Source organism: Trichosurus vulpecula, chromosome 9 (assembly GCF_011100635.1).
Source record: "Trichosurus vulpecula isolate mTriVul1 chromosome 9, mTriVul1.pri, whole genome shotgun sequence".
Lineage (NCBI taxonomy): Eukaryota > Metazoa > Chordata > Mammalia > Diprotodontia > Phalangeridae > Trichosurus > Trichosurus vulpecula.
The window spans coordinates 118,560,287-118,586,570 of NC_050581.1; the positions used below are offsets into that span (position 1 = coordinate 118,560,287).

Here is a 26,284-nt window from a genome sequence, read left to right on the forward strand (position 1 = left end):
GTGGTGGCAAAGAATTAGAAACTGAGGGAGGTGCCCATCAATTGGGGAATGGCTGGACAAGTTATGGTATAATATATGCGATGGAATACTATTGTGCTCTAAGAAATGATGGTGGGGATGGTTTCAGAGAAACATGGGAAGACTTGTAAGAACCGATGCAGAGTGAAGTGAGCAGAACCAGGAGAGCACTGTACACAGTAACAGCCACATTGTGCGATGACTAATTTTGATAGACTTAGCTCTTCTCAGCAATGAAAAGATCTAAGACAACTCGAAAAGATTCATGATGGAAAATGCTGTCCACACTCAGAGAAAGAGCTATGGAGTCTGAATGCAGATGGAAGCAGACTATTTGATCTCTTTTTTTGGTTGCTTTGTTTAGTCTTTCTCTTGGTTCCTCCCTTTGGTTCTCATTCTTCTTTACAACATGACTAATGTGAAAACTTAAAAAAAATAAAATAAAATTAAATAAATAAATAAAAGACAAAGTCATTAAATTAAAAAAAAAAGACTAGGAAACTGATTAACACAATGACCAAATACAGTTCCAGAGAAATCATTCTTAATTCTGCCACAAAGAGCTTAGCCTAGAAAAGTTTTTCATTCATGGCTAGTTACCTGTTTATTACAGTGACTGTTGGATTTGCACTATTACCCCTCTTGCGAGAGGATTTTTTTAGATTTTTCTGTTAATGATTGCTTTATTTAGCTCAGTTCCTACTGGCCCAGTGAACCTTCCAAAGTAGTAAGGGTCTGGGAAAACCAATTAGAGGACTCATATTCTCTTTGTTGTCAAAGTGGAAATAAAATTATTCTACTTCATTGTAAATTTGGAAATTCTCCTCTGTAGTCCTCCTTTTGATATATCATCTTGGTGTTATGGTAACTAACTGGATTCTCAAAGGCTTTACCAGTGGAAGCCCAAGCTCAGGCAAGTCTTAACCAAATTGCAAAGACTTAGAATATGGAATTGCCATCAGATAACTAATCAAGCTAAATTCACAGAGACTTAGCACCAGGGGATACATTTTATGGTTACAGAAGATCAAAGAATATTTTATGGCATAGTGGGATTACTGTTTGCATTAGTTAAGAGTAGTACTCATACTGATGAAATCAAGGATATTTGGAAATTAATCAAATAAGACTGTAAATACAAACTCAATGAATGGAGTGATGAGTGCTTGTCTAGTCATGAGGTAATGGCAGCCTTCTTGCTTATGTGAGAAAAAATCTATTCTGATGTTGATCAAAATTTCTTTTTTTTCTTTCAGTTTCTGAAGACCTGCTGGGATGGAACAGGTGTGCCAAAGCTGAGATAATAGAATCCACTCAACGCTGTTGGCCAGTGCCCTACAATTTTTGGCTTTAATATAATTGGAAACTGTAATGAGTATGACTGTTGGATTTGTACTACTGTCCCCTCTTTGGGGGAGGACCTTTTTTATTCTTCTAATGGTTGTTTCAGCTCAGTCCCACTGGCCCAGTGAACCCTCTGAAGTAGTAAGGGACTGGGATAACCAGTTAGAAGCATCAATGCATTCAGTGCTTTCTGATCTTCGAGAGACTATCCCAGCTGTTGTGGGCATTCCAGATGGCATAGCTGTGGTAGGTCGCTCATTTCGACTTGCCATTCCAACAGATTTAATCTCTTCCAATGGAGAAATAATCAAGGTGAGATTGAATTTATGTGGTAAAAATGAACAAGATTTTCTGATGCTCCTTTCATTTTTAGTTTTATGTCTTTGAGCTAGCAGCTTTTAATGCCCTTCTGATTACTGTAAAGCTTCTAAGTTTCTGTAAATCAGAGGTTCTCAAAATATGGTCTGGGTACCCATGGCTATCCTGAAGACCCTTATAGGGTTCTACAAAGTCAAAACTATTTTCACAGTAACAGTAAGATATTATTTGCCTATTAAAATATTCCTTCCTTTTTCAACTACACATCTATTTAAGGTCAGATTTTCTTTATATTCTTTATCCAAAATGACCCATTCCAACAGATTGAATGCAGAAGCAGATATGAGAATTCAGCTGTTTTCTATTAACTCAAGGATTAAAGAGATTTGTAGAAATGTGTAAAAAAGTGCCACCCTTCTCACTAAATTATTTGTGTTTTGAAGAATGTAGCTATTTTGTAAAAATGTTATTTATGTTAACATGTAGTGGGTTTATTGTTATTTTTAAGTGAATTATTAAATGTTTAAATTTTTTCAGTCTTAATTTTTAATTATGGTAAGTATCCGTAGATATAAGTCATATAAACAAAGGCCCTTTGGATTTCTCAATAATTTTTAAGAATATGAGAGAGTCCTGAAAACAAGAAGTTGGAGAACTGCTGTGCTTTAAGTTAATGCAAAAAAAAAAAAAGATAATAATATTTTAAGGAGAGAGGGAGCTCTCATAAATGTCATGAGGAATCACTGACTCCTCTCTTTTATTTTTAGCTTATCAAAATCTAGAAAATCTGATTTGTTACACCTGTTTTATTGAAGATGTTTGTCTCATGGAAAGAACTTGGCATGTTTTGGGCTTTGACTCCAGGGTTTGTAGAAAGTGATCAGTTAGGGGACTTCTAGTCTTATTTTCTTATTTTTCATTTCCATGATAAAGAACGAATGAATTTGTTTATCATAGATTTAGAGCTGGAAGGGACCTTAGATATCATCTATTCCACAGGTGTCAAACTTGTAGCCTACAGCATTCTTGAGTGCAGCTGAACTAGATTAAAATGTAATTAGGAAATATTTGACAAAATAAATAGAAATACAGCAAACCACAGATAATATTAATATGTGTTTTTCTAAGTCAGTATGTGCAGCCTGTAGGGATCCTTATGCACAACTTAGAGGCTCCTGTATGTATTTGAGTCTGAAACCACTCATCTTCACGTTCTTCATTTTACCAATTAGGAAGCTGATCTAGAGAGGAGAAGTGACTTGGCAAGATCCTATATGAAGCAGCAGAGTCTAGATCAGAATAACTGATCTGATAAAACGACGATTTAACATGAGAACAAAATTTAGATTTAACATTTAAACTACAGCAGCTGCTAAAAGTCCCTCCTTAAAGACAAACCAGAAGGGTTACTTGCAAAGTTAATCAGAAAAGTAGGCTGACAAGTCATAGCATAAATGAAACAAAATTTAGAGATGAGGACCCCATGGGAACATTAGTTCCTCCCGAGTAAGATTTTTCAGCACCTTAGAATTCCCTCTGTGTAACTACTCTTTGTCTGACGGGTGGTTTATGTACGACTAGAATTATACATGCCCCATCAAGTTACTACCTCTTCCTAGCCTGAGTTTCAGGATGTGCTATAAATGTACTAAGCATAATGCTTCATTATAGTATTTGTCATTTCAGCTCTGAGTTTGGACTTCCTTGGTATTTCAGGAGCAGCATTTATAATGTTTAAGGTCTTTTTGTGGGGAAGAGGAAGCTTAGATTTGGGATTTGTATTTGTGAAACAAGGGAACTTATGGATTTTGGGGGGAGGCTGGGAAATGATTATAAACTGGTAATTCAACAGCTTTCTGTCCATTCCAGTTTTGGGAGAACTGTTAGTGATAAGAAATTAGTCACAAAAGCTACTTGTGAATGCTCAGACTTCTAATATCGAATGTCCTGAACAAAAGAACTATGGAACTAGAAAGGACCTGAGGTAGTCAAATAGTTATCTTGTAGAGGGAGTCTAAGCTGGCTAATCTAGATGCGTATTTTAAAGTCTGTTAGTAGTAAATTGCCCAAGGAACCTAATGACCCTCACTGTCAGAAAAGCTTTACTTGTGTCGAACCCCAGTATTTCTCTTACTGTAATTTAAGTACATTTCTTCCTTTTCTATGAAGCTGGAATCCCAAAGTTTTCAGAACAAAGAGTTCTGTAGAAGAAGCATCTCATATCCTTTGAGTAAAGGAGTACCCATGTACCTTTCCTTTATCTGAGTGTTACTTTGGAAGACTGAAAAATTTTCCTTGCTAAGACTAGGTATATTGGGTTAGTGACTAGAGATTTAAAAGCTTAGAAAGAAGTGGAGGAGGCAGGGATGGGATCACCAGATTTTTTTTTCCTGATGAATTTTTTTCTGAAAAAACTGATTTTGGGAGTAGCTAAAGTAGCCATTACTCCGCTAAAGTGATTTCTAAAAATAATGGAATAGAAAGAGTTTTCTTTAAAACTACATTTTGCTTCAGTTTGGTAACTTTTCCTGAGAATACAGGAAAATCCTCAAGGCTTTTTCCCCTCAAGATTGAAATGTTGACTCTTAGCCTTTTTCCTTTTTTCTTTGATTTTATTTTTTATAGTGGATGTTTGACACACAAGACATTACTGGTTAGATTGTAAATTGCCTGAATATAATATGATAATAAGGTTTTAGATGTAGATCTAGAAGACATCTTAAAAGATCTTCCAGTCTAACTCCTTCATTTTATATGCCAGGCATCTGAGGTCCAGATAGGCTAAGGGATTTTCCTAAGACCACACCAGTAGCAGAGCTGGGTTCCTCTGGCTCCCAAATCCAGCAGTCTTTCTTGCCTGAGATGAGGGATAGTAATAGCACCTTTCAATACAAACAACAAAAGGCCTTGATAGTTTAATATACTGTATCTTAGTATTGTTTCTGTACCTAGTTCAAACCATAGTCTCCTCAAATCCTATGAATTCTAAAGAAGAGTGGTTATTTGTCTTTATTTATTAGATTTTACTCTTGAGTTCAGGGGTATTGTACCTGGGGAATCTTTCTGGCATCCCTAGTGGAAATAAAGATATTTAAGTAAGAAAGAACCATTGGTTGGAGATACAACAAAATATAAATCTGTCTATACAAAATATAGAAAACCATGATTGTTCATTTCAGTTAGCAATGAGAAGAAATTGGGTCCACAGATAGGGTGAGATAAGAATGTGACATGATGAAAAAAGTGCTTTAGAGTTTGTGAATTCTGTTGGTCTGTCTCTGTTACATTGCTACCAAGAGTCTTCATTGCATACTTTAATGGAAAGAACACTGGACTCAAAGTTAGATGATCTGATTCTCATCCCACTTCTTCCATTAACTCATTGTGTGAGCTGGGGCAAGGCATTTTATGGACTTCATTTTCCTCATCTATAACATGAAAGCATTAGACTAGATGTTCATTGTAAAGTTTCTTCCAGTTCTGTGATTCTATAATGTTATGCGTAGTCATTTTTGAAAAATCCTGAATAATGCCATCAGAGGTATTCAGTGGGCCTGGGGGCTTTTGCTGACCACCGAGCATTCTTTTCCCAGTGTATTCAATTTATTTAGGTTCAACAAACACTGATTGAGCACCTCTTATGTGCAGGGCACTATGCAGGCTCTGGGAATATAAAGATGAAAACAGTCTCTGGTCTCAGGAAGTTTTTATTTAACTAATAGGGGATCAAAAGAAGAACTTTAGGAAAACTAAGGCAGATGAGAGAGATGGAGGGTTTAGGAGGTTGTAATCTATGAAAGGAATTTAGTGGGTCTGGATCAGGGCTGTCCAACCTTAGGTTTTTATTGAAACAATAGGCAATATATTTTGATTTGCTGTTTTAGTGAGAGCTCTGTGGTAGCTCGGCTTCATTTACTAAAGCATTTATGTAAATTTCTGTGCTTGTAGGGAAGCCGCATAAATCGCCCTGGGAGCAGCATTTTGGGCAGATCGTAGAGTGAGATCAAACGGTTTGACCATACCGCTTTTTATGTGTAACTGAAGTAGAATGAAAGTGCAAGTCATAGAAATTGAGAGTGCCAGTGTGTTTGAGGGTACATTAGTGTAAATATTGGTGTTTCTGAAGTATCAAGATGGGGCTTATAATGGGTAAATAGATGTGAGCCAGATACTGAACTACTTGAGAAAGGAGAGGAAGGGACCTGGGGCCAGGATCTGGATCCAGTGTTATCAGCACTGGGGTGAACCTAAAGTGATTCTGGTAGAGGGAGAGTCTAAAAGTGAGAGTAATGAGCAAAGAATACGTCTACTCCTTATGGTCTTATTTGTTGTGGGAGGGACCCGTAAGATTGATCAGTGGAGTAGCCAGTATTGAACTGTTAGTAGTAAATTGCCCAAGGAACCTAATGACCCTCACTGTCAGAAAAGCTTTACTTGTGTCAAACCCCAGTATTTCTCTTACTGTAATTTAAGTACATTTCTTCCTTTTCTATGAAGCTGGAATCCCAAAGTTTTCAGAACAAAGAGTTCTGTAGAAGAGGCATCTCATATCCTTTGAGTAAAGGAGTACCCATGTACCTTTCCTTTATTTGAGTGTTACTGTGGATGTTCCAGGATATCAGGTTTCTGTGAGTGCCAGGTGAAGGGATACCAGGTGAAAAAGATCTCAGAATAGTCAGTAAATACTTATTAAATGCCCACTATGTGCCTAGTACTATGCTAAGCACTGGAGATGCAAAGAAAGTCAAAAGGTGACTGACAGTCTAATGGGGAGACAATCTGCAAACAGCTGTGTTAAAACAAGCTATATATGCCAGACAAACTGTAATCAACAGAAGGAAAGCAGTAGAATTAGGAGGGATTAGTAAAATATTCCTATAGAAGGTGGGATTTTAATTAGGATTTGAAGGAAACCAGGAGGTGGAGATGTAAAAGAGAGCATTCCATGTATGGTGGACAGCTGGTGAAAATGCCTCAGGTCTGGAGATGAAGTGTCTTGTGTGACAAATGGCAAGGAGGTCAATGTCACATACCTGGGTGGTGGGTGGTAGTGGTGGTGGTAGTGTCTGTAGTAAGCTATAAAAAGATGAGAAAGTTGAGGAGCCCCTGTGAAAAACTTTGAATGCTAGATGATTTTATATTTGATCCTGAAAGTGATAGGGAGCCACTGGAGTTTATTTAATAGAGGGGTGACATGATCATATCTGTGTTTTAGGAAGATCATTTTTCATCTGAGTAGAGGATGGGCTGCAGTGGGGAGGGACTTGAAGCAGGGAGACCAATCAGAAACTATTGTGAAAGTCCAGACATGAGGTGATGAGGGCCAGCACCAATGTGGTGACAGTGTCAGAGAAGAGAAAGGGGTGCATATTAGAGATGTTATGAAGGTAGAATTGGCAGGACTTGGTAACTGATTGGATGTGGATGATGAGAGTAAAGAGTCCAAGTCACCTGTGTTGTGAGTCTGGGTGACTGGGAGGATTGTGGCACCTTTGACAGTCATTGAACAGTTAGGAAGAAGGGAAAGGTGAGTTCAGATTTGGACATGGTGAGTTTAAGATGTATACAGGACACTTAAGATGTCTAATAGGAATTTGGAAATGTGAGTCTGGAGGTCATCAGAGAGGTTTGGGGCTAGAGAAGTAGATTTGAGGATCATCAGTATAGAGATGATAATGGAATTCAAGGGAGCTGACAAGATCACGAAATGAAATAGCATAGAGGAAGAAGAGGGTCTACAACAGAGCCCTGTGGAAACACCTACAATTAGGGTATGACTTGGATAAAGATCCAGCAACGGAGACTGAGGAGTGGTCAGAGAGGTAGGAGGAGAACCAGGGGAAAGTGGTGTCAGCAAAACCTCGAGAAAAGAGAATTGAGAAGAAAAGAGTGATTGACAGTGTCAAAGGCTACATGTAGAGAGCTCAAAAAGGAAGAGAAGTGAGAAAAGGCCTTTAGATTTGGCAGTTAAGAGAGCATTAGTAACTCTGGAGAGAACAGTTTCAGTTGAATGACAAGGTTAGGAATCAGATTGTGGAAAAGATTTAAGAGAGTGAGAGGTGGGGGCATCTCTTGTAGATGGCCTTCTCAGGGAGTTTAGCCACTAAAGGGAAGGGAAATAAGGGATGATATTGGGTCTTGATAGGTCAAGTGAGAGGTTTTTTGAGAGTGGAGGGAGACATAGGCATGTTTGTAGACAGTAGGGAAGCAGCCAGTAAACAGAGGAAGTGAAGATAAGTGAGGGTGATAAAGAATGCAAACTGTGTTCTAGAAGATGGAATGAGATCACTTGTGCATGTAGATGAATTTGCTTTGGAAAGAAGACCCTACCTCGTTTTGGGGGTGAAGGCAGGGATAGTGGCAAAAGGCATCTGAGAGATGTGAGTTAAGGAAGAGGGAAGAAAAGGAAGCATATGGTGAATAGCCTCAGGCTTTTTACAAGTAATCTATGAGGCAAAATTCTAAGCTTAGAGGGTGAGGAAAAGATGGAGCTACAGTGGTTTGAGGAGAGATGAAAAGGTTTGGAAAAGCCCTTGTAAATGGTGAGTAAAAGTGAGTCATTTGGAGAGGTGTATGCCTTGATGTAGTGAGGGCCCAGTTGAGATTATGTAACATAAATTTAGAGTGGATTCAGTTAGCACAGTGTCATGATTTTCTCCAGCTTCATTTTGCATAGGAACAAAGGCAGTAGATGGTGGGGGAGATCAAGGGGAAGTTTATAATAAAATGGGTTCCTGAGGATGCAGTGGAAGGAGAATGCAGAGCAGGATGATTTGATAGAGAAGTAGGCAGAGAATGTTCTTCTTGGAAGTTCAAGAGTGAATCATAGGGATTGGAAGAGGAGATGGTGGAATATTGTTGGCCATAGAATGGGAAGTGATGGTGAAGTACTGTTCAGTTAGCGGTTCTTAAACTCAAGAGTCCTCTGAGGATCTTTCTTGCCCTTTTGTTACAGTGAGGTAAATGATACCAAAATTGATGAATTAATGCACATGATTGAAAAGTTTAATTAAAACCTCCCCCTACTTCCTATTAGACTTTTTTCTTTAGCAAATAAAAAAAATCATCTCTGTATTAACACCAAAGTGAGCTAGGAATCACATAAGCTAGTTAATGGATTTAGTACAGTTCTGGCACCTTCCTTCTCCCTTAGTCATCCATAGTTTGAGTTCCAGTTTCTCAGTTTGGTATAATTATCAGAGATCCCATCTTGGATTTTCAGTTCATCATATAGAAAGTGCTGCTTATGTGTAAAGCACTATAGTAAGTGATTGGGATTTAAGGACAAATGAAGCAGTCCCTCCATTCAAGGAGCTTACATTCTTTTGGGGGTAAAGAGCATAACCACAGAAGAGTAAATACAAGATAATTCGAAGAAGGAGAGAGCACCAACAATTTGGTTGAAGGAAGGAGGAGATTAGAAAAGACCTCATGTAGCTGACAGATGAACTGAGCCTTGAAATAAAACATTGAAAGTTTGAGATTTTTTCCTCTAAAGGTACATTTAAAACATTGGGGAAGAAAGGTTTTTAGTGTTTGATAGTGCTTTTGGGGGCCAGGAGAGGTGGAGAAGGGGAGGTATTGCTTCTTAACCCACTGCATAATATTAAGCATTGTCAGACATACAGGTATTTCTAAAAGGAGCGTGTAGGATCAAGATAAGTTGCCTTTGAAGCTCTGCCTCCTTTGTTATTAGAACTCAGACTTCATTGTCCGTTTGCTCAGTTGGTTGCCTCTACAACTTATTCAAGTATGACTGAACTGACATTTAGATGGTGGAAATGGTTCCTAGCATCCTGGCCCTTTCAGACTCCGTACATGACTTAAAGTAATTTACTTCCACAGCTGTACTAGACACGTGGGCAGTAGGTCACCTTGACTGCCACAGGGTTCATTCAGTAACAAGTCATCAAGTAGTTGAATCTAAGTGGGTTAGTGGTGTTTGATGTAAACCTGCCCGAAAGGAAGCATTAGTCACTAAAACAGCAAGAGGTTTCTTTTGAAAAGTTCCATGTGCATTATATTTACAATATCTGATGGAAAGGCCTTTATTTAACAGGCTTATTCATTTAGCTATTAAGGAGATTTCACTGTACACACAGGATTTGTAGAGATTTGATCTATGGAAAGCCAAGCACTTATTAGGTGGTAAGGTAAATTAGTAAAAGTGAGGTTTTGTGTACACAGCAGGGAGGACAGTCTTTTCACTGGTAGGGTAATTGGGATCAGGTTGGGGATATCAGGGGCTTTTGACAGAAATGGTTCTACCAGAGACTACCTTCTGCAAGAACTCTGGGCCCCAAACAGAGGACCTGGAAGAAGGCCCACTTGGGCATTCTTTCCTTGTTTTATAGTCCGTTCTATTTCTAAATTCAGATTACAGTTGCAAGATGTACAGACGGCTAATCCTGGGTTAGTTTAATGTGAATTTCTTAAGTAGTTTTAATAAAACTGCTAGAGGTTAAGCTTATTTTCGAACTTCGAATGTTAGTATCTTAAAAATGTATGATAGAATAAAGTTAGATTTGGAGTGAGAAGACATGGGCTCATCAGTTGGTGTAGCCCCTTCCTCTCTCTAGGCCTTAATTTCTTTGTCAATAAAAGAGGGGGAAGAGGTTGGATTGGATGATATTTATACTTCCTTCTAGCTTAAAATCATAAAATCTATATTTGAAGTTGTGATCAAAAGTTTCCATTAGTTAAATTAAATTCAAGAAACATTTACTAAGTACTTATATTTGTGAGCCCTGTACTAGATGCCAAGCTTAGATGGGCATGTGGCACCTTAAAGATAAACATGTCATTAAGCAGGGAGGGAGTAATGGGAGACAAAGGAGGTACCTAGACCAAATGCTCTAGAAATATTTGAGGAAGAACAATTCTGGCTAGGTGGACCAAGAAGAGAGACAGCATAGTGGCTGAGTGCTTTACTTGGAGTCAGGTAAACCTTTGTTCAAATATCTACTTTGGACACTTATTAGCTCTTTGACCATCAGCTAATAATTTATTCCCTCAGTTTCCAGTATAAGTGAAAAGAGCACAGGTTCCAGAGTCTGAGGAACTGTGTTTAAATCTCCCCTCTGATGCTTATTACTTGTGTGACTTCCTGTTCTTTATTGTCTTCATTTGTAAAATAAGAGGGTGATGTCCTCTGAAGTCTCTTCCACGTCCTGGACCAGAACCAATGCTCATCTATAAAATGAGGCTGATGATAATGCTGATCTCACAAGGTCATTGTGAGGTACTGGTACTGTGCACTCTACTGTGGGAGTAATCTGTAACAGAATTATTAAGCAGATATTGGAGCTTCATAAAATTTTGTTTAATTAGTGCTTTTAATTTTTCGAAATACTTTAATGTGTATTTCTCATTTTAATAGTATTTTTTCCAATTAAATTTAAAGACAATTTTTAACATTTGTTTTTAATATAGTTTTGAGTTCCAAATTTTTTCCCTCTCTATCCAAAACAGTAAGCAATTTGAAATATAGGTTATATATGTGCAATCATCTCATTTTTTTCTTAACTTGTGAGAAAAGTAGGACAGGCCTTATCCCTGCTGTCCACAAAATAAATGTCTTAACCTTAAATTTTACAAAGTCACACAACTTTCCAAGAGCCAGACAGAGCCAGGACTTGAAACCCAAAGGGAGACCATATACTCTTAAGATTTTAATTTAATTGCTACCTAGATACTGACTCAAATTACGTTCTCATGTGTTCCTACTGTATATAATTTTGCTGCTTTGTACTTGGAATTAATGATTTTGTTCCCAAGCCATTTCGTATGTTTATTTTGTATTCCTTCTTTTAGATTATAATCTCAGGAGGCTAGAAAAGAGGGAAGGATGCTCCTCTAAGGCCTATTGACCGTAGGTAGATAAAGGCTTGTAGGTCTTAGAGCTTATCTAGTCTAATGTCTTAAAAGGCGGAAACAGAGTTCCAGAAAGGGGGAGTTTACCTATTCAAGATCACACTGGTGGTGAGGAAAGAAACCAGAATTTCTTTCCATTACACCACTGACACTTTGAGCCCCTTATACTTGTCTTTCTGAAAAGAGAACTTTGCTTAAATGGTGGTAGACAAATTCCTAAAGGAGTGACTGTCACAGAGGAAAATAAATGTTTGCTTCTGGAGACTTGGGTAAAGACCATCTCACCTGGAAAAGGTTGCTGAGAATATTGAAGGCCTGAAGACTTTGGTGAATTTTTTTGTCTGGCTTTTGGAAGACTCTCAGGGCAAATTGGCCTTTGTTTTAATCCTGCAAAATAATTGGATTTTTGGCTGCCTATTCCTGGAGAAAAACTTTAGCATTCTTTTAGCACCGGAACTTCAGGTATCTGTCTTGGGTAAAGCTTGAGAGTATATGCTTTTCATTTCTCTCTTCCTTGTCAGAGGGTTCTGTCTGGAAACAGGAGGCATTTCCCTTCATAAAAGCTGTTTGTCAGGGCTTTGCTTGCCCATGCAATAAGCGCCCTTGGTGGGGCTGAGAGCAGCCTTCGGGCTGGGATCTTGGCCACTTTCACAGGCGCACAGATTGTTCTAGTGAGAACAATGAGGATCCTTTTCAGTCTTGCAGCAGGAGCAAATGAAAGGGGCATTTCTTTTGCTGCTCCGGGAGTTTTATAGTGCCTTCCCTCTAAGTGAAATGAACTGTAGTTTCCTCCTGCCTTGAGTGGGTATCCCTTTGGATTCTGAATAGATCCCTTGTAAACATAAGCACATCTGGAAACAAGGGTTTGAAATGGAAGGCATCTCCTTGTGGGTGGTGGTTTGTCAGAATGGCATTTGCTTGGGTTCAACTGTTCCAAAACTTGGAGTTTGGCTTGTGAAAAATAGCTTTATGCTGACTGTCCTGTGTATGCAATTGTCTTCTGATTTTTGCACGAAAAGATAAGTAGACTATAGTTTGACATTTAATGGATATGATACTTTATGAATGTAACTTGATGGGGAGAATTATATTAAAATTAGGTAAGATTCTGAGTGTAAATGTGAGAATACTTGATTGTATGGATCATGGCTAACCCATTCTAGCAGATCTGGTTGGCTTTTTTTTTTTTTTTTTTAGCTTTTATTTGGTATTTTATTTTTCTCCAGTTACATGTAAAAACAATTTTTAACATTCGTTTTTAAAACTTCTGAGTTCCAAATTCTCTCCCTTCCTCCCCCACCTCATTGAGAAGGCAAACAATTCAATATAGGTTATACATGTGTAGTCATAGCAGTTCTGTTTTTATTAATAAATGTTCCAGTTATACAGAAATCTAAATTGCTTAATAATTAAGCTTCTACCTCCATAAACAACTGTAGTTATCTTGGTCCTGTTTCTTGTTCATATATATAGAGGGATATAGTTCATCAGTAAATACAGTCTTTTCCATATTTATGCACCTAAGCAGCTCTGTCATCTTATTCCCCTCCACCCCCTCCTTGTTTTCTGTGGATTTATACATCTCAGACCAGTTAAGCCAAGGTTTTATTTTCCATTTGTGACTCTTTTTTTCTTTCTTTTTTTGAAAATTTATTCATTTATTTTTAGTTTTCAACATTCACTTTGATAAGCTTTTGAGTTTTAAATTTTCTCCCTCTCCCTCCTCTTCCCCCTCCCCAGGACAGTGTGCAGTCTGATAGAGGCTCTACATATGCATTCATATTAAACATATTTTCACATTAGTCATGTTGGAAAGAACAATTAGGACCAATGGAAGAAACCATGAAAACATTTGTGACTCTTAATACAAATTTGGTAATAGACCAGAACTTGGGGAATTTATTTTGTTATAATCTTGACTATAGAAAACTGATGCTGAAACATACCTCTCCACTCAGTACAGATGTGTTGAACTGTAGGCACTTAATGAAGCAAATGCTGTTAGACCTGGTCAGTGTGTTGATTTGGTTTTTGCTTAACTTGTACTATTTTATTAAAAAGACACATTCTTTGGATGGGAAGGATGTTATTGGGAAATGATAGCAAAATAAAAAAAATAATTAAGACATTTTTGAAAAAACCAAAGTCAGGTTGGGCTAGAGTAGATCCCAGAGATTGCTTTGATTTATTAGCCACTGTGACAGATGCTGAAAGATTTCTTCGATAATTCTTGGTCCCACATCCCACATCCACAATTTGCAGGGAAAGGCTTCTATATTGAACTGCTAGGACCGTTTCTTCTGGACTAAAGAGTTTATTCCAAGTCTCAGATGCCCCATTTTTCTTCTTGTGGATAAGTCCATAGAGTAGGGAACTTAAACACTACCCAGGGTCACATATATTAAAGAATTAGGATTAAAGTTCTTTTGAAGTTTCAGGTCTATTGCTAGGCAATTAAAGGAAATCGGCTGAGCCATTGGAGAAGTTGCCCCTTTTATAGCTAGAGATAATCACTAAAGGAAAGTGAATGAACAGTCTGGAATAGTTGAGCAGATTATAAAAGATGGAGCATAGGGCCTTGCAAACTCAGAGAACAGTGTTAAATCCTACATAAACATGCCTTAGGTAGACAAAATGATAAAGAAGAGATGATAAATATAAGGCTTATTATGTGCCAGGCACTAAGGAAGCAAAACAGTCCTTGACCTCGGGAACTTATATTATCATCCGAAAAAAACTGCACATACAAGGGGATAGAGTTGAGAGATAGGTGTTTTCAGCAATAATTTAAAAAGGAAACCTTTGTGTAGGTAGGACCTTGAAATAGATCATATTTACCATGCTCAGGAATTTCTCTGTAGGGATTTTAGGAAAGGGGTTCCCTTCTATGCACCATTGACTGAAGTATTCTAGAGATTGTGTTTATCCTTCGTTCTTGAAGAGGACCATGGCATCAGGGAAATGATGATATAACTTGCAGTTTTGATTTGAGTGAGGGAGGGCTGTGCAAGGTCACCAGCTTCATTTTTTCCTTCAGAGCCATCTGGATCCAGTGACCAGATATTCATCAGGATGACTGGAGATGGCCCAGGGTGCAATGGGAGACCCTGGCCCTTTTAGGTCCCTGGCCAAGCTCCACTTAATGGCTGTCTTTTGGGCCCTCCTGGCTTAGAGTGAATGTCAGTGACAACTGTTTTCTCTTTGGAACAGCAATCCTGACGGTCTTTCTCTGCGCCCCCCACCCCCACCCCCTTGATTTTTTTTTTTTAATTAAAGGGGCAATCCCTTGACTTCTTAAAAGAGGCCTATTCACTCAGTGGGCATTACCTCACTCTTAAGTACATTCTAGAGACAAGAAACATGGAGGAGAAAGAGAAAGAGCACTTACTGATCAGGAGTGATCAGGTGACCATTGTTTAATGCTCTGAAACCTTGACCAGTCACTTAACTCTCTGGGCTTCAGGTTTGACCTCTGTAAAATTAAGCACTTAAATTGGACTAGCTGGCCTCTGATTTATGATACTGTGTCACATGTGCCATGTAACCAAAGTTGATGATGGGAAAAACAGAAGTGCCTCAGAATTACTCAAACAGATGAAATATACTATTAGTACTATTTGCTTAAATTTCTCTTAACTTTCAGATTGTTGTGTATAAATCCTTAGTAAATGAAACTTCTTGATTGCACATTGCATTTTATAGTTTGTTGGCTTTAATGAACTACAAAGACATACTGACCCATTTTTGGAACTCTTGCTCTGTGTTTTGTCCCTAAGCCTCCTAGTCATCACCCAAATCCAAATAAATGAAAACCTGATTTTAAATTCTCAATCTAGCCATTGTTCATCATCACTCCCACTTATCTACCCACATACAACCACATCCTTACCTTGAAATCCCCTTTGGCAGGAGTGAAGGGAAAATACAGCAAGCTGTTAAAGAAGAAAGAAGAGCAAAGGCAATTTTTAAAATTTTTTTATTTTTTGCAATTGGCAAATTTTGGGGGTGCTGGGTGCTGTTAATCAATGAAATGTTCCAAGGTTGAGAAAAGGGGATGAAGTTGGATTAAAAGGGCGGATATTGGAGTAACTTTGGAAAGGAGAAAGTCACGTATTTCCATGAGAGTGAGAAAGGTTACATCTAGAGATGATTTTGACGTCTAGAGCAGTAGCTGCCAAACTCCATTGGATCATGCACTCATCAGTAAACATTTTTTGAGCATGTACCCCCAATTTGTGTATGTCTATTTATAAATGATATACGTGTTTTACTGTATTGTGTATGTAATAAAAAACAAAATATAAAAATATAAAAAACTTAAGGGTAAAAAAAACCCTTTTGCTCTGAATAAAATTATAAATATGTTTTAGTGAGAGCAATACAATGAACATTCTTAATTATTTTTGAAATAACTTGGTATAATGCTTTGTGATACAGCAAAAATTCTGATTTTTTCTTTAAAAATTTTTTTTATCATTTTTATTTTTTCAGTAATAAGATGTTTATTTCCCCTATTAATCTGTCCCTCCTACCCAAAACCTAAGGAATAAATCTCTCCCCATCTACCTAGTCTAGGAAAAGAAATTTCCACATTAGTCATGTCAAAAAAGTATGTTTTGTTCTTTCTGCATTTTGTCTCATATTGATCAGAGTGCTAGAGAGTTCTGATCATGGTATGTTAAAGTTTATCATTATAGTGATCAGAATTCTAAAATCATTCACAACTATTTGCCCCTATAATGTTACTGTTCTGCTTACCTTGCTCTGCATCAGTTCATAAGTCTTTTCAGTTTCCTCTGAAATTGTCCATTTCATCATTATCGTAATAGTAATACCCATTACATGCATATACCACAATTTATTTAGCCATTCCACAAGAGTACACCTCTTTTCCGTTTTTGACTACTATGAAAAGAGCTGCCATATAAATGTGCATATGTATCCTTTTTTTGCACATATATATCCTTTTCTCTTTCTTTGGTTTCTTTGGAGGTATTGGTCCAGTAATGAGTTGTATAGCTGGACCCAGAGGGTAAGCATAGTTTGGCAACATTCTGGGCATGCTTTCTAGAGTGGCTGGACCAGTTGATAGCTCTGTCAACAGTGTACTAGTGTGTCTATTTTCCCATGATCCCTTCATTGGGTCATTTTCATCTTTTAGAAGTCTATCTTCCCTGATGTCAACTCACTGTTCTTTCAAGTGAATCAGAATGTGTTGCATTTTCATGTTTTTAGCTAGTAAATTCAAAACCACCCAAAGCACTTCTTCATTTGGGAATATTTTTTAGCAACTTATAAAATTCTGTTTCCAAGTTTCTTGGTGTGTAGTTGTGACAGATTTTATAGGTGACACGTATTTTCTGTAAAAAATACATACATACATTTACATCTAATATTAATATACCTATAAACCTTTTTGTTTGTGTAGAATCAACCCATAAACATCTATACCTTTGCGAAAGCAGGACAGCCAGACTTTCCCCTTTTTCCTTTAAGAGGCTAGACTCACTCTGTCTCTGTCTCTCTCTCTGTCTCTGTGTCTGTCTCTCTCTGTCTCTCTGTCTCTCTCTCTCTCTCTTTCTGACACACACACACACACACACACACACGCACTCACTCTCTCTCTCTCTCTCTCTCTCTCTCTCTCTCACTCACACACACACATTCTCTCTCACACACACTCTCACTCTTTCTCACACTTTCTTATTGGTTGGCCTGTGGGTAATAAGCACCATAGAGAAGATTGCCAGGCCAATGCCTTCACTTTACATATGGGACACAGGTACAGAAAGGCAGTGTGACTCCTTGTAGCTCTAGAATTAGGACTTGGATGCTAGATTTGACTGCAAATCAAGCATTGCCCCACTAGGGTGGTGGGGATGGGGATAAGAGGCCATTAATAGAGTCTGTTTTATAACCGCTCCTCTGTGTCTTCCTCTGTTAAAGTGAGGTTGGGCTGGATGATTTCTGAGCAGTGGAATAAGTGCTAGGTTTGGAGTCAGAGTATGAACCTCAGATATGCCACTTCCTGCTTCTGTGACTGGGTATTATCCTCTCTGCTCCTCAGTTTCCTCCTCTGTAAAATGGTAGAGTTGAATTAAATGACTTTTAATGCCCCTTCTAGCTTTAAGCCTAACATTCATACGGATTTTTCCCTCGGAATTAAATAATGAATCATTTGAAGTAAAGTGGGAAAGCAGTTAATTAACCTATCTTTAATGTTGGAATTGCTTAATGACTTTAATGCATTTTAGGCTTTACCACCTAAGGTCCTTTTCGTCTGCCAGTGCAGTAAGAGAAAAGAGCCCTCTTAACGTCTTGAAGTGATTTTAGGGCTTGGAAGTTTTGGGGTAGAGGAAGTGTAATGGTGCACTTTGGAGGGTTGACAGACAATGCCTTTGATATTGATCCATGAAATGCTTGCTCCTGAGTGAACCACTTGTGAGTCTTTGTGACTGGCTTTTTTGTGTACCCACAGTGGGTATGGGGGAACGCATTCCTTCCATGAAGCATATTGACTACCAGGAGCTCTTTAGAAACTGCAATTTTTCCTAGGTCTTCTCCAGGTTTAAAAATGTAGAGATGTTTGTCCTCTAACTTGTGGTTTGGCCTGATTGCTTCTGTATGAAATTGGTTTTTATCTCATTTCCTGTAGCCTCCCTCATTAAGACAAACCATTCATTCTACAAAGTGCTGCCCTCGGCTTGGAATTCCAGTTGTTGAGATAGCCTTAGGGTAGATACTTTCTAAGTATCTCAATTTACAAACCTGTTCTTTTTGTTTATATTGAAAGGATCTTCACCTGAAACTACGCTTGTTTTCTAACCATCCACCCCCTCTAATGGTGGGGGGGAGGGGAAGGGTTGGCTACAGATTGGTTAGATAGGGAATCTCATTTCCATTTTAAGAGGAAACTGAGTCACAGAGACAAGTGATTTATTTGGTCACTTAGCAAAGTCCCAGAGGAGCCGAGGAAAGGAACTTTATTTGTCACCTTTATATGGTAGTGGATACTCTATTGTCATAAGATCGTAAACCACAAAATTAAATTTTAGCTAGGTGCTCATGGAGAAAAGAGATTTGATTGGCAAAGACAGGACGTGGGTCAAGGATGATATTGGTGTTCTTTGGACAGGAAGTCGATAACTGTCTTTAGATAAGAGAAAGGAAGTGAATAAATAATGTTTAAGGATGAAGAACAGAAAAGGATGATGTGGCAGCCAGACATTTGAATATCTTTTTTTTTGTTGTTGCAGATGCCAGTGAAGAGATGGGTAACTAAATGCTTAAGGCTCATGGATTAGATTGGAATGAATGGGATAGATTTGTGCTAGCCATGGCCAGCCCAAACTATCCTACCTATTACATCCTGTCTGTACAGACTCAGCTAGCTGAGCATCACTTGTCACTTTCAGTGGTGTAGGGTCATCCCAGTTGTGAATCTAGTAAGTGATTCTCATGGACAAGATTGACTGGATGCAATATCCCTGCATTTCTAATTTGTTGAGAAAAATGCAGAACAGTTGCTGCTTGGAGCCACTGTAACTTTGGGTTTTTGAGTGTATCCTCATTCGCCATGGTGGATGGCCTATCATGTTATAGGAATGTGAAGAATATTAGTTGACAAATGTAGGAAGCCTGGTACTCTTTGGAAGATATTTGTGGTGATTGAAGATCAGCTGTATTGTCCTTACCTGCTTAGAATCTGTGGGTCTTAGAGGTGCTGCTGTTGGAGAGATTTTTTGCTAATGGTTATTGTGCTATATTTTTTAAGTTAGTAGAATGTGAGCTCCTTGAGGAGTGGGAGATGTTTAATTTTTTTTTCATCCCCTAGGCCCAGAACAATTCATTGCTCTTAGTAGGTCCTTTAAAATTTGTTGAATTGAGTTGTTTATTATGTGTATCGGGGAGGGGAAGGCTTTGGCCACTACAGTTACTATCTCCCCTATGTGTAGCCCAGTAAGCACCCAAGCCAGATAGGTTCCGTTCATTTGAGCCATTGTGGAGGTTTGTTCAGCACCCTTCTGAATCATCAAATCATAGCTATTGTGATGTTACGTTAATACCACACATACATACCCCAAGACCTAAAGCTGCATTTTAGAGATCTAACCTAACTTCTCCGCTATAGAGGAGATTTATGTTTCAAGATTCTTTGAAATGAGGAGTGGTAACCTGTGGCAGGTTCCCTACCCCTGGATTAAAACTTACAAGTGATTTCAAACGTTGACATCATGAATCATGAATAAAGGAATACCAGAGGGTGAATGATGGGAGGGACCAAGTGTCTCTGAATACACTAGGAATAGGGAGGACATATTTCCCCATAGCTGTGTCTAAGTTGGGCAGCTAGGTGGCCTGAAGTTGAGAAGACTCATCTTCCTGAGTTTAAATCTGGCCTCAGATACTTACTAGTACTAGCTATTTGACCCTGAGCAAGTCATTTACCTCCGTTTGCCTCAGTGTCCTCGTTTGTAAAATGAGCTGGAGAAGAAAATGGCAAAACATTCCAGTATTTCTTCCAAGAAAACTTCAAATGGGGTCACAGTCAGACATGACTCAACAACAACAACCACAGTGTCTGAGTTGGAGTGAGAAACGCATGAGAAAAAGAAATTTTGGGGAACATTTAGGAAACATTTGAAATGATCAGTTCTTGTGAGTGGGCTCATCCCTTATGGTTTTGTTGTTTTCACACAACCTATAACAAGACATTTGTGATCTTGGGGCAGCATTTGAAAATTGGGAGTCCTGCATATAACTGTCCTTCAGAGGCTTTGAGCCTTCACTTGGGGTACATATAATTTGACTTCTGGAATTTACTAAATTAGAAAATTACATGTTCAACTACAAGTGTAAGATAGAGATTTAAACTCTTTTCTATATTCTATAGCTGAACGTGCTACTTGGCTTCAAATAGGTCAACTGGACTGCTGCCAGTGGCTGTGGTGTCAAGATGGCCAAATGCCAAGGAGAGTGAAAAGAAAACACTGGCCAGGTGGAAGAGTAAAGAACAGCTTTGTTTATTATGCAGAGGGAAAGGGCTTATATACCTTTTAGGCAAGCAGAATCAACAAATCCATGTGTGAGGCATTTGCATAATGCATGACTTCTTGTGCTTTTGTTCCCCTTTTGCTTTAAACAATATTGTGTTAATAGCCCACAGGTGGTATTTAGCGTGTGTGTGTGTGTGTGTGTGTGTGTGTGTGTGTGTGCGTACATGTACACCTCGGAGGCTTGGAGAGCCTTCAGCCTGAGCATCACGTGTATGTTGAGGGAGTGGTGGGGTGGGAAAGCCCATGTGCTGAGTTATCAGCCTAAGGGCAAGAACAGGCCTGTGGCCTGTATCTTATCCCAGAATGGACTTTCTCAGAGCTGGCCCTCTACATCTCCCCCCTATTAATTAAGATGGAGCTTAAGCTAATGATGAGTCAAATAATGACTTGTAGAAGACAGGGCCTTATGAGACACAATAGTGTTAGGAAGGCAAACAAGGGAAGAAAGTGGCAACAAATGTTGCTTAACGGGTTGACTTGTTTTAGGAGTTGGAGTAACTCATTGGTGATGCCTTCAGGATCAATTCCTGGGGCTTTGTTGTGTTCACTTAGGTGGGTGATAAATTCTAAGTCACTTATATCTCGTGTCGTATTATGATTATGCCATAAATTTGTAGATACAAAGAAATAGGGATTTGGGAGACAAGCTTGTACGTAGTAATTCCCTTTTAAGTAAATATGGGAAGGATTGATCGACGCATTGAGAAACCAAAGGGGAGCAGTCCCCTTTATGAATATAGATACAGAAAGTCAAAAAGCGGTTGTCTCTTTAAGATTCACTTATACAGCTGTCTGGCAAGGAACATTGTCAGTGAAATCCTCTGGTCCTTAGCATCTGCTCCAGCCATCTTCAGCACTGCATCCCAGCATCCTCTTCTTCTCTTCCTGTAGGAACCAGCTTTATGTCCATTCTTGTACAAGAGTGATATTAGCACAATGCATAATATTCTCATATTGCTTAAGGAATATTTACAAAGTGAGCCCTAAGTGGCTCCTGTGCATTTCTACTGTTGTTTATAAAGCTTTACTAAGTTGGTAATAACACAGCTTCTAGTTACTGCAGAATTCCTAGATGTCACAAAGTTTCCTAGTCAAAAAGGTGTTGTAATAGAATCTCACATTTGTAACAGTAGGACATCTTAAGGTGAGTCTTAAGCAGGTTGTATAATTTTTTGCACATGTTCTGGTTCTAGATAAAAATATCATTAGATTGCCCAGTAGGATAACACGAAAGAGCTCATCAGAACTCCACCTGTTAACAGTACAGGATCACATTTCCTCTGAGTAGCTTGTGGCATTTCTCTCAGATACTGATTTAATGCAGCATCAATCACAGACTTTCAATAAGCAATAAAGATTTGCCAGGACTCACATGCATATAAGGGATTTAGTTAAACATCTTTCCTTCTCAAATTTAAACTTGTCTTGGTGTAAAAGCCAATCAGAATCTTTTCTATCTATTGTACATAAATCTGCAATTTCTCAGCAAGCCAAGTTTACATAACTCAAACAAGTTCTTTGTCTGGGGCTGATGACCTTGCCTGTGCAGATAGTTTCCAGGGGCCTTGGCAATTTGCAAAATAAGGAGAATTAACATGGACCCCAGGAAGAGGTTGATACTGGTGCCTTTGCCTGCTGCCCTCCATACAGGAAGACTGTTCTGAATGGGCAGAACCAACCTCCTCCCATCCTTTTTTCCTGCCTGCCTCCCCCTTTCTTTTGTTTTTCTAAAAGAATTTTAATGTAGCAAATTTTATTTGGGCAGTCTCAATATGTTGGATTACATAGACAGCATATTTGCTATCAGATATAATGTTAAGTGGTTACCTTGATACATTATTAGAAATACTTGCTAGTCAAGGTCATTAGCTAGTAGAAGTTTGACCTGTTCTTTAGTGGCTGATGAAAAGCATGTGGTCTTTTCCCTGTCAGCAATGTGACTCTTTTTATGCTTTTCTGAAGGAGTTGAGCAACCATTTGAGGGTAAGGAGAAGTGCTTCTTGAGGCTTGAAACGGTGTAAAGCCCCAAAAGGAATTTTTGGTGTAGGGAGGATAGTGATAAATCCTGTATGTTTGGCACTTTTGGAGAGCATCCTCAACTTTTGTAGGTTGTTGTGAGAATTGTGGGGTCAGTTGTCGAGGAGAACTGGGGTGCGGATCTCCCTTTAAGATCTTGAATAGTTCTCCCAAGTCTTGGGTACTTATTTGTAGGTGAGGATGGACCCAATTAATATCCCCAAGCAGCTTTTGAAAATCATTGAGTGTCTTAAGCTCTTGTCTACGAATGGAGATTTTTGTAGGTGTTACTGATGTGGGACACAGTGTCTGCCCTAAATATAGCAAGTTGTATTTTGTCTGGGGCAATGACAGGTCTATAATTTTTTAATTGTGCCTTAGTTTCCTGTAAATGAGGCTCAAAATCTCTGCCTGTGGATATGAGCACAGTATGCCATCCATGTAATGAATGAGATAAGTTTTGGGATATTTCTCTCTTATAGGTTGTAAAACTTGTGCAACATATTGTTGACACATAGTGGGACTATTTTTCATCCCTTGTGGCAGGACTTTAAATTGAAATCTCTTGTGAGGTTCCTTGAGATTAACAGAAGGCAAGGAGAAAGCGAAATATTTATAATTTGTGGGATGTAATGGGATAGTATAGAAACAATCTTTTCCTAGGTATCATGTTAGGTGTGGGGAGTCCTGGTTGAAGATTTCCCATAGTTTCCATTCTATTATTAATTTTTCTCATTGGTAAGCATTCTCCATTTTCCAGATTTCTTTCTTATAGCAGAAATATGAGAATTCCAAGGACTGTTGGAGCTTTCAATGTGCTCTCCCTTTAACTGTTCATTAACAAGGGCCTGTAATTTTTCTGATGTTAAAAGCCATTGTTCGACCCCTACCAGGGGCCCATCCTTCCAGGTTATCTTAGGCATCCTGTTCTTAGAATTTGACAGTGGCCTTCCTAAAAGCCTGGGGGGGGTGCAGAGTGAGATTGTATAGTGACCTTCATATATCCCAAGGTTTCTCCCCCATAGTTTTATAGGTAGATGTGATAAAACATATGGTCTGAATTTTCTTTTCTGTTTCTCTACCTCCCAGCTTAACCATCCTGCACTTTGTTTTGGGCTGGTGACCATCCTTACTCCTTGCAGTGACATATCACTTGTTACTAGTGGCCAGGCTTTTGGCCAGAGTTGGTCTGCGATGATTGATTTGTCTGCTCCAGTATCTATCAATCCTTCAAATTCTGTGCCTTTTATTTTTATTTTCAAAGTTGGTCTTTTTTCTGTAATATCTTGTACCTAGAAAGCCTCTCTTCCTGTGCTTACAAATCCTTGTGAGCCCTGAACCTTCTGAAAATGATTCTCTGTGGTTTCATGTTTTATCAAAATCAATTGTGCTATTCTCTCCCCCTTTCCTATATGTATGGGATGTGGCAGGGTTGTGTATAATAAAATTTTGGTTTCTCCCATGTAATCTGAATCTACTACCCCGGGGACTATAATGAGCCTTCTGAGGGAGAAGCTACTGTATCCTATGAGGAGTCCCGTTGTTAGGGTAGGCAGTGGGCCATATACTCCCGTGGAAGGTCAAAATCCACACTGCCTGGAGTAGCATGAAGGAGGTCTTTTATGATGAGGGGTAAAGTGTGTTTGTAGTTGGAACCTCTAAGGGGGAACTAGGGAAATGGCAGCCCCTGTTGTTTGCTGGGGCCAGGGCTGGTCCCAAGAGTGGTTTCCCGAATTCAGAGGGCATTCTGATGCCCAGTGGTGCCCTTTTCCACACCTAGGGCATGGTGTAGTTGGTCAAGAGGCAGAACTTTTCTGTATCCCTTTATGTGGTGCTCTACATTCTTTTTTCATGTGTCCGGGTTAAAGCATTTTAAAATAGTTTTTGGCTGCTGCTGATTAAAAGCAGCAGCTACTACCTCAGCGTGGTGTGCCAGTGTGCTCACTTTTTGGCTTCTTTGAATCATCTCAGAGATGGTCATATGAAGTCCCCAACCTAATAGGACTTTCTTACTTACAATCTGCATTGCAATTTTCAACTGCCAACTTTTGTAACAATATATTGGCAGCTTCAGTGTCCCCTACACTCCTTTGGATGGCTTGTGTGAGTCTATTAAGAAAATCTGGGAATGTTTCTGTTGCCCCTTTTCTTTTGTTATTTCTATGGGAATTTTAATGATTCTAAATTTTTACTCAAGTAAATTTTACTTTTGTGTTCGTTCCTTAAAAACTTTTTAAGAGTGAGAACTTTGAATTTGCCAGTCAAAGTGAGTGGGCCCTTCTCCTTGTACTGGGAGACTCAAAGTGTCTCTTTTTGAGATCTGTGCATTTTCCCAATTTGCCTTAGTGCCAAATAGTATACCAAATTCTGAACACATTTCACTTAAATTCAAGGAAAAATTTCCCATTTTCTTTCTTATCTCTCTTCACATTACAAATTGGCCAGATTTGGAATGGAGGGAGAAAGAAAGAGCATTTTTTCCAACTACTTCCCAAGTTTGCGAACCTTATTTAATTTTGACCTGATACTTCTCCAACTTCCCTTTTCCATAACAAAAACTAAACAAGAAAACATTTCTCTCTAGAGATAATGAACATTACAGGATGTCAGACTCCACACAGAAACACAGATACAGAACACAGAGACAGGAAACACAGCAGGTTGTTTCAATCCTATACACAGATTGCTTGGCCCTCAGGAAAGTAACAGAGGCCAGGTGCCATGCTTTATTGGGGTCTTGAAGACCCTGCTTTTTATGATGACCTGGGGCAAATCCCTGACTGCAGGGGAAATGTGCCTGTCTCTGCTGTCTCTAAAAAATCTTGTAATTTTGGTAGTTGTTATGAGACCTCTTTCTCTTACTAGCTTCTTTAGAACTTTCATATAGTATTCTCGGTCTCTTTTTCCCAATTGCATTTGCCCCATTTCTGCCTGGTGATTACCTTAGAATAGGAAAGTAAAAGTAAAGGAGAGGAAAAATTATCACCCTCCCATCTCTTTAATCCCCGTATAAGCCTGATGATACTTAAAAAAGGAAAGTGAAAGTTTTTAATAACCAAGAAAAGATTTATATCGCCCTATACCTTAATCGGCTGTGTATGTCCACCCGAGCTCCTTTTGTTTTTTTGTTTCCAGGGTGTCTCTACCCCTTGGAGACTCAACTCTTTCAGAGTCTCTGTCCTCCTACCCTCTCTGTTTCAGGTCCATCTGCTTTGAATCTGTATTCACCTCGGGTCTGTCTGCTTTGGGTTTGTTTGTTCCCAGCATCTGCCTCGGTTGGTTTGCTTTGTATTCGTCTGCTTCAGGTGTCCTTGCCTCAGGGTCCCTCCTTTGGGTGCCAGTTGCTGCCAGTGGCTGTGGTGTTAAAATGGCCGGATGCTGAGGAGAGTGAAAAGAAAACACTGGCCAGGGGGAAGAGTAAAGAACAGCTCTGTTTTTTATGCGGAGGGAAAGGGCTTATATACCTTTTAGGCAAGCAGAATCACCAAATCCATGTGAGGCATTTGCATAATGCGTGACTTCTTGTGCTTTTGTTCCCCTTTTGCTTTAAACAATATTGTGTTAATAGCCCACAGGTGGTATTTAGCATGAGTGTGCCCTGGGGGTTTTGGAGAGAGCACGTGTATACCTTGGAGGCTTGGAGAGCCTTCAACCTGAGC

The 26,284-nt window shown here is 38.9% G+C and overlaps 1 protein-coding gene across 4 annotated transcripts in view; it reads left to right on the top strand.

Annotated features, from left to right (window-relative positions):
- DAG1 (dystroglycan 1) overlaps positions 1-26,284 on the top strand; it is a 98,698-nt gene that overhangs the window by 52,993 nt on the left and 19,421 nt on the right. For all 4 annotated transcript variants that reach the window (XM_036737671.1, XM_036737669.1, XM_036737670.1 and 1 more), the window contains one exon: positions 1,275-1,674. In XM_036737671.1, the coding sequence (XP_036593566.1) occupies positions 1,390-1,674 (285 nt within the window). In that variant the 5' untranslated portion in view covers positions 1,275-1,389. The remainder of the gene's footprint in view (positions 1-1,274; positions 1,675-26,284) is intronic.